This window comes from Amyelois transitella, chromosome 18, assembly GCF_032362555.1.
Source record: "Amyelois transitella isolate CPQ chromosome 18, ilAmyTran1.1, whole genome shotgun sequence".
In the NCBI taxonomy this organism is placed as follows: domain Eukaryota; kingdom Metazoa; phylum Arthropoda; class Insecta; order Lepidoptera; family Pyralidae; genus Amyelois; species Amyelois transitella.
The window spans coordinates 9,226,416-9,236,069 of NC_083521.1; the positions used below are offsets into that span (position 1 = coordinate 9,226,416).

Genomic DNA, 9,654 nt, shown 5'->3' on the forward strand with positions numbered 1-9,654 from the left:
TTATCCAAATAAATATGTTTATTACTTTCGGCTTTTCATGTAGACTAAAATTGCCATTTACAGTATATAAATCAGACGAATAGGTTTTGAGATATAGTCGTTATAAGCAATTTGCAGCGAAACATTTAATACGGCGAACCAGCGTTCTTTCTAATACGCGTGGTCGCCTGACCGCCCCCTCACCCCGCATCTTTCGATCGCCCTGCTCCATCCTACTTCCTACATATACATAGATAGGTATCATTCTACTTGTAATACTTCCTTTGTATGTAGCAGTGAAAACTGCATTCTAATTGAACCCGTGATTTGGAGATACATGCTAACATTCATTTATGTAAAGAATTGTATACTGCAGCGCATCCTGGTGATTTGTAACCGTAACACCTATCTAAGAACATGCACCAATCAAATCTAAATCTAGTAGTGAAAACCGCATTAAATCGGACCAGTACTTTTGGAGATATATGCTAACATTGGTTTGCACAAACAAACACACAAACGCACAACCTCTCACCCTAAACGCATATATACGGTCTCCGTTCGGTCGCGGGTAATGATGTAGGCCAAGTCGTCGCCAAGTCGCATAACAATTAGCAGCTATAATTGATAAAGCCGAGGAGGATGTTTGCAAAAATAAATATGATGCCCAAAATAACTATTCCACGCGGACGAAGTCGCGGGCACAGCTAGTAGTTCCTAAGATTAGTGCGTTCAAACAAACAAACAAACTCTTCAGTTTTATAATATAAGTATAGACAGCAATACAGTTATCGAACAGTTAGTTAGTTAGATAGTTTAACGGTTTATTTTGATGAGTTATAAGACAAAAGTTGGCTACTTTCTCTCAAAAAAAATATATTACTTAATTACGAGACAGATTACACAAATTGAGTTAGCCTCGACGTAAGTTCGAGACTTGTGTTACGAGATACTTACACAACGATACTATATTTTATAATAAATAGTTATATAGATAAATATCCAAGACGCAGGAAAATCGGAGAAAAATCGTTTGTCGTCATGCCCTGGCTGGGATTCGAACCCGGAACCTACTGTGTCACAGAAAAGCGCACTACCGCCGCGCCACAGAGGCCGCCAAATACCACAAAAAGTAGATAAAAATGAGAATTTAAGTTTAATGCAGGCAGAACGGTGAGCAAAAGCGTTCATTTTGCTAAAATGATACATTAGAAACCACTTAAACATTGCTAAAGGGAAAAATTACGTAAAGATTGGTAGTACATTCCTTCATTTAGAATGGATTTTTAAAAGCATATGCTAGAGTAATATAAATGAAAACAATTTGATCTCATTTTATGAGTAATGACACTTAAATTATTAACTGATATGAAGTATCCCATACTAATAATAACATTTTTAAATATGAATTTTGAATTTTTGAGTAACTATTATACATAAACATTTTTTTATATGTAAACTATTCATTTATTCACAACTATTATAAAAAAACATTTTTGTTTATATTATGTAAACTATTCATTTTTTAACAACTATTATACATAAATATATAAATATATTTTTTATATGTAAACTATTCATTTATTCACAACTATTATACATAAACATATTTTTTATATGCAATCTTATATTAAAATTTATGCACAACTATTATACATAAACATTTCTATTTATATGTAAACTATTCGTTTATTCACAGGTATCGTAGCGTCAGTCCTCATAGCAATAATACTAATAGTTATCATCGTGCTCAAGTACATTGTGTTCAAACTGCCCTCGTACAAGGTGACGGAGGACAAGAGTTACCAGCAGGGAGCTAGCGCGGCGCTGCTTGGGAACCAGGTACGTATACATGTCACGTCTTTATTCCTCACGGGGTAGACGGAGAGGTAGAACAGGTTTTGGTAAAAAATATCGTTGGATTCAAATGTTTGTAAACGTATTTAATTGGTGTTTACTGATCTTTCATTATATTTCCTCCAGGCCCACTCCAGTTATCAAAGTGGAGCGTCAAGCGGTATGGCCGGAGGTGCTGTTAAAAATCTCCAACCTTTGCCTTTAAATAGAAACGGGATGGTCCCGAACACCCCCCTTCCACCTCAGCCGGTGAAACGAGACGGGATCAAGGAGTGGTATGTGTAAGAGAATCATATCAAAGACAGTAGTTGAAATAAGTGAGTGAATGTAACCAGTAGTGGCTTGGACCCTTGACACCTCGCAAAACCACCCGGCGAAGATCATGCAGAAAAAAATGAAAATAATGAATCAGAAAGCGTGGTTGATGATAACGAGCCGATATGGAGTAAGCTTTATAAGACGATAATGTAAGATGAAATAATGACTGATACGCAAGTGTTTAGTATTGTAAATATTAATTATTGTAATGTTATAGAAAATCACTTGTGCGATCAAATGTGCAATTTTGAACATCAAATAATCAATGCCTATGTGAAACTAGTCAATCTGGAATTGTATTAATACCCTTGTAATATAAAGGTTTTTTTCAATGTTATTTTTACTCGGCTGTTTCTGGTGTATATTGCTGTCATTGAAATCATGTAAGCGACTTTCCTATCTAAGCCTTTGATAGTTTAACTTATTATTAAGGATCACTAGTCATATAGTTATTTATCAAAATTGGAAAAGTACAATCAGTATGCGTTTACACTTTGTTTGTACTTTGTAAATAATTTTCATACAGAAAATCCCGTGATTACAATTTTTTCATTTATACCGCTAAGTGAAAATGATAACTTTTTATTGTAAAGTGTTTGAGTCCAGTTTTGATAAGTAGCTATATTCCATTAAATCAAAAAGCGATACAATTTGGGCTGCCATCTTGAAAATAAAGCATATCGTTCTATTGAAGACTACAATACTTTTACAATTTCAATTAACTTTCCTATATTTATTAGATCTTATACAACATTTTATCGTTAGTTGGGATGCGGTGGGTAGCGATTTAGGAAACGGAATCATAATCATGAGAATAAGGACTAAGTTCTATGGAAATTAGATCCATTGAATTTTGTACATTATCGTAGCGAGCGTAACAACATGAGCTTGTAGTTTTGGTATGAACTAGATTTATTTTATGAGCATTTTCCGTACTATCCCTTTGCTCAACAACTGTCCTATTTAATGTCTGGTATAAACTCAGCATAGTTGAAATTGTAATCCATACATTAAAAATTAATATCGGTATTTAAACAAGCAAATGATAGTATTTAATAAAGCAAGGACGATTGTTAGAAGGTTCGGAGAATGGTTTATAGTGTGTCGTAAGGTTCCGCAAATATACATTAAAGTTTCAAAGAAAAATGAGTTTATAATGTGAAAAAAATATGATTAAAATTTATCAATTAAATTGGTGTTCCTCAAGGTTCTCACCTATGTCCAATTTAAAACATAAAATCCTTAAATGTGTATTTAATCTTAATAATAATCATGATTTTCATTAGTCATCTTTATGTATCATTGCTTATCTTCAATTTTGGTCCTTACATAAATAGATTTTGCATGAAGTTTACTGAACATTAATTGTTTACCTGCTTGAAATTTGGTATAACTAGAATATATGTACCACCGTCCCGTTTTCCTCTTTCCGATTGAAACTTGAATTAGCTTTAATATAAGACGAAAAAAAAAACATATTTATATATAGATTGTTATAAAGCACAGGTTCTAGATATTTGAAGTTGCATTTATTGTAAATAGTTAACATAATAATATTGTAAACGGTATGATACGGTGTAAACACACTCGTTTTACGGCACAAAATGTTAGTATGAACAATTTGTTTATCTGTCAATTTTAGTGGTAATTTGAAGGTTAATATGGTTAATGATTTGTATGTACCGTGTTGCTATTTAATTGTAATTTCTAAATAATGTTATTTTCTACGACACAACTGTGCACTGTGATTTGTAATAATTTTTAATTGTTTTAATTATTTCATTGTTTAATTTGAATTTGTATTTAGAATTTATGTTAATTGTACTTTTTGAGTTGACCTTTCGTTTTACATGTAAGATATTCGATGCTGTAACTTTTTCAATGGTATTAATTTTATTTATGTTCTTAGATATTTCAATTTCATCATCAATTATCTGTGTTGTGTATACCGCAGTAACAGTTGTGTATCTGGGAAGTGACGCCATCATCACATTTTCTTTCTTACCATCAACTGGAGTTGTTATAAACTCGACTTCGGTCGGACCAAGTTTTGTTTTGTGTAAAAGCGACAGTTTTTAAAATAATAATAATATTATGTAAAATATACTGCATGGTTTCATTTTTCCTCTTGCAAACGTATTATTAGACACAAAGAAATGTATGATTATTCAATTGGAAAAGGGAGAGATGATGTTCTTCAGGGAGACGAAGCTAAAACATCTAATCTAAATTGGTAAGGATCTAGCTAAGAAAATGTAAAAAAATGAGTCTCATATGGCTAAGGAACAGCTATGGGAAATTACTTTTATGATCATGCCGTGTGGCTCATGGCACTTTATAGTAGGACTACATTCTCCATTTCTCTCCCAGGGATGTCGTATAAGGCGACTAAGGCTAACATACATACATACATACATATGGTCACGTCTATATCCCTTGTGGGCTAGACAGAGCCAACAGTCTTGAAAAGACTGAATGGCCACGTTCAGCTATTTGGCTTAATAATATAATTGAGATTCAAATAGTGATAGGTTGCTAGCCCATCGCCTAAAAAAGAATCCCAAGTTTGTAAGCCTATCACTTAGTCGCCTTTTACGACATCCATGGGAAAGAGATGGTGAGGTCCTATTCTTTTTTGTATTGGTGCCGGGAACCACACGGCACTACTAAGGCTAATAAACTTGAAATTTAAATTCTTCTTGTAGGCGATGGACGAGGGCAAATATCTCAATTCCACCATTAAGCCATTCAGCTGAAAGTGGCCTTTAAGTCTTTCTAAGACTGTTGGCTCTGTCTACCCCGCAAGGTATATAGACGTGCTTATATGTATGAATGTACTATAAGCATTAGTTTCTGGTTACGAATGTTTAGTTACGAACGTGTCTGCAGGGAAAAGGGAACACCAATATTAATTAAGACAGTAACCAACTATTTGAATCTTACTTTATCATTAGCATTTTGGCGAATATCGGCTCTGTGCACTCGGTAAGTAGTAAAGACGTGATATGTACACATGTGACAATCGACAAAAGTTTTGAGTAAATTCTTCTTATGTCAGAGCATACATACATAGGTAAGTATATAATCACGTCTATGTCCCCCACGGGGTAGACTTGAAGAGAATTGAGATTCAAATAGCGATAGGTTGCTAACCTGTCGCCTTTAAGGAGAATCCGAAGTTTATAAGCTTTTACCTTAGTCGCCCTTTACGACATCCATGGAAAAGAGATGGTTCTATTCTTTTAACTATTGGTGCCGAGAACCACACGGCAGGCAGAGCAATTTGTAATTATTGATTCAAACTCCAATTCAAACGTCGTAAGATCAAGGTTTCGTCATTAGAACTAATATGACTGTGAAAATGTCATATATGATTATAATTTGTAATGATTGAACTGAAAATGTCAATGTCTAGTTAACTCCAGAAAAGCTGTACAGTTTGCAAAATGAGCAATTATTTTTCATCGGTTGGTATTGAAACTAATGTATTGTAACATAACTTTTGAAAATGGTCTGTGGTACATGGTCTAGGTGGGATTCGAAATTGTGCCTTTCTGCACGCATCTTAACTCTTTACCCATAAGACCGTCGACGCTGTAAGCCGTTATATTGTTAAAAGTTCACAACAGCGATTTGTACATGTAAGAGTCGCTTAACACATACATACATATAATCACGCCTTTGTACCCTGCGGAGTAGACAGAGTCAATATTTTTGATAAAACTGGGTGGCCACGTTCGACTATTTGGCCTAATGATAGAATTGACATTCAAACAGTGCAGGTTGCTAGCCTATGTATAAAAAGAATCACAAGTTTGAAAGCCTATCCCTTAGTCGCTTTTTACGACATCCATGGGAAAGAGATAGAGTGGTCCTTTTATTTTTTCTATCGGTAACCACACGGCACAACTTCACTTAACACATGACCGAATTTGTTATAAAATATTTACTCATAAATATTAGTGAATTATCAAGATTCTTTTTGAGGCGTAAATATTTTAAAACCATTATACATTTTCTCCTGTAAATGTGTATTTCTTCAACTAGGAATCATTCTCCTGGCATTAATACCTGTTACAGTCTTACCCCTCTACAGAAGGCCTGGGGCTGTTTCTGTGACCTTAATCTTGGAATGAATAAGTAAGGATTTTACTAGAAACGACATTTTATCTTTATATTAAAATAATGCGTCCTTGCAAAACTTTGAATATGTTTACACAAGTTCTAAATTCTAATTTCAATACAAATCCGTGTGATTTCCGGCACATAAGAATAGAATCACTCCATATTTTTACCACGGATGTCGTGAAGGCGACCAAGGGATAGGCTTATAAATTTGAGATTCCTCTTGTAGGCGATGAGCTCGCAACTTGTCACTGTTTGAATCATAATTCCACCATTAATTAAGCCATACAGCAGAACGTGACCGTTCAGTTTTTTAAGGCTGTTGGCTCTGGCTATCCCGCAAGGGACATAGACGTGACTATATGTATGTATGATTCAACTACATTAGTCTTCCTATTAAATAAAACTTGAATCGCCACTAAGAAACCCGAACTCCGATAGTTGCTTACCTCTGCTTACTTTGAAATATCAAAGTTTCCCTTTATTTACTTTGCCATACTTTCGTTGACTTAGACTCGAATAAGATGTGCGTCAAAAGATTGTACCGTTTAACATTTTCTAGTTTCTTAATTTTTGTGGTCGCGAGCGAAAATCCACTAACGACTACCAGAAATTACGAGCAAATAGCAAAAACAGCGGAATGCGTTTTGAAACTCTCAGCAAAATATTTCGTTGAAAAGAAAGCTTTAAGCGGAAGCATTGTTATAATTAACATTAACTCTTTTGCGTCAACGACACAAGAACTACTTTTGAAAACAATACACGGAGGAATCAAGTATTCGGTGATGGTAAAGGATTCATTTTATCCTCACGCGAACGCATCGCATTTCCCCGAGAAAGCTAAGAATTATATGCTAATATTGGAAGAAAAGTCCGAGTTGACTAGAAACATATTACAACTGAACAAATTACCCACTTGGAATCCATTAGCGAAGGCTATAGTTTACTATCAGCTAGGAGATTGCGAGTCTGCGGAAAGAACCGCCGTCCAATTTATAAACGAGCTCCGACAATACGAACTTTTTAAAAGCATTATCTTCATATATTCTCCGGTCGATGGCGAAGTTGTTTCATATTCTTGGCGGCCATATAGCGATACGAACTGTGGAGGAGGTTGCGATTCAGTTTATGTCCTCGATAGATGTAAAGATAAAATGATTGAAGAAATAGAGAAACAAAGTGAAATGTTTCCTCCTGATATGAAAGGTTGTCCTTTGGTGGTACATGCCGTTGTTTCAGAACCGTACGTGTTACCACCAGTCAGAGAAATCGAAGATCGCAAGTATAATAAAACGTATGTTTTCGATAAAGGTGGAGAGATTAATTTGGTAAAGATTATATGTCAGTTTACAAATATGACACTCGTGACTACAATGTCTGACGTTCCAGAAAATTGGGGAACTATTTATCCAAATGGGTCCGCTTCGGGAGCGTTGGAAGTGCTGCATAATGGCATGGCAGATTTGGTGATAGGAGATATTGAAGTTACCAGAACTATTCGCAAATGGTTCAACCCTACCGTGAGCTACACTCAAGATGAAATGACATGGTGTGTGCCTAAAGCTGGCCAGGCGTCGACTTGGAACAACTTAGTCATAATATTCCAATGGTCGACGTGGGTGGCAACTTTTGCTAGCTTAATAATTATGGGTGTAGTATTCCATTACCTGTATTATAGAGAAAACGAACGTAGAGTAACGAAATGGCCAACCAATTCGCTGCTAATGACATTCAGTATGCTCCTAGGCTGGGGATCATCGTTCGAACCCAAAAGCGCTACGTTCCGAATCCTAATCTTTGGTTGGCTGTGCTTCAGTGTAAACATGGGGATTTCATACGAATCGTTCCTGAGAAGTTTCCTAATGCACCCGCGATTTGAAAGGCAGATAAGCAGCGAATCGGATCTTATACAGTCTAAAATTCCTCTGGGAGGCCGAGAGATTTACCGATCCTATTTTGAGACTAATAACGCGAGTTCGTTTTATTTTTACCGCAAATATAACTCAACAACGTTCGCCGAGGGGATTCGCCGAGCAGCTTTGGATAGGAATTTCGCGGTGGTGGCGTCTCGGCGACAGGCCGAGTTCCAGGACCAAAAATTGGGGAAAGGTTCGCATTTAATTTTCTGTTTTCCTGAAAGCAACAATCTTTATAAATACGGGGTCGTGTTGCTGGCGAGAAAATGGTTTCCGATGTTAGGCCGGTTCAATAATATAATACGGAGCGTATCGGAAAATGGTTTGATAGACAAGTGGAATCAAGAGCTGTTCATTCGGAGAGGGAGTGTTGAAGGGGCGAGCAATATAGTACCACTCGGCATCCAACATTTATTGGGCGCTTTCATGTTTATAGGTTTCATGTATGCGGCCAGTATCGGCGTGTTTTTCGCTGAAACGGCTCTCGGTTTTATTAAAAAAAAAACGGCGATGAGATTCGAGAGCCGCGTTGTTTCGTTGAGGGTTAGATAAATATTGTAGTAAAATATTGATTCGTTTATGCACGTATAAAAAATAGAGTTTCAATTAGAGTCACAATTCATATCGTGTAACTTGCAATTTTAAAAACTGTTTTTGAGTATTCCGGTATGATTAAAGTAAAGAATATTCGTAGTTTGTACATATTGTTACTAATTTTAGTTGTCGGCAAATTTAAAGTCTCATTTTTTTCTATATTAAGGTAGTCATAATAAAATAAATCTTTTTTGAAATTTTCTTAAACTAGTTACTTCGAAAAGAAAAAGATTACATTTAAGTGTCTAAGGTTAACATAAGGTTTAATAAATGCTTTGATGTTAAAGGTCGCCTTTTATATAATTGTAAACACGTGTTCATAATGAAAGACCAACAAAATGTTTTCTTATTCCTCCACTACGCCTTAAAAGACGTTACGAGGTAAGTATTTAATAACAAATTTCTAACTTTATAGTCTATACCGTGTCGTGTGGTTCCTACCACCAATATAAACAACAATATGACCACTCCATCTCTTTCCCATGGATGTCGTAAATGGCGACTAAGGAATAGGCTTATAAACTAAGGATTCTGCTTTTAGGCGATTGGCTAGCAACCTGTCACTATTAGAATCTCAATTCTATCTTAAAGCCAAATAGCTGAACGTGGCCTATCAGTTTTGAAGACTGTTGGCTCTGTCTACTCCGCAAGGGATAATTACATATATGTATGTATGTAATCTATACACATAACTTTCTGACTGTAAAGTCGCCAATATAGTGAGGTATTCTTAACTTGACCTTTTGTCAAAACGTCTCAGATTCATCTAGGTCTTTACTTTCCATTGTCTCCATTCCAACACCTGACTAATAACTTAATCACTATACATTACTAAGTAAATCCCCCTATTTTTTCTGTCTGTATA

The 9,654-nt window shown here is 35.5% G+C and overlaps 2 protein-coding genes across 2 annotated transcripts in view; both read left to right on the forward strand.

The window, feature by feature from the left end:
* Positions 1–4,218, forward strand: part of LOC106137408 (neurexin 1) — a 177,306-nt gene extending 173,088 nt beyond the window's left edge. Inside the window, exons 27-28 of the mRNA XM_060949277.1 lie at positions 1,679–1,821; positions 1,963–4,218. Of these exons, the coding sequence (XP_060805260.1) occupies positions 1,679–1,821; positions 1,963–2,121 (302 nt within the window). The 3' untranslated portion in view covers positions 2,122–4,218. The remainder of the gene's footprint in view (positions 1–1,678; positions 1,822–1,962) is intronic.
* A 2,585-nt stretch (positions 4,219–6,803) lies between these two features.
* Positions 6,804–8,747, forward strand: LOC106137409 (uncharacterized). The gene has a single exon (XM_013338225.1). It carries the CDS (start codon positions 6,804–6,806, stop codon positions 8,745–8,747), a length of 1,944 nt encoding a protein of 647 aa, XP_013193679.1.
* The last annotated feature ends 907 nt before the right edge of the window (positions 8,748–9,654 follow it).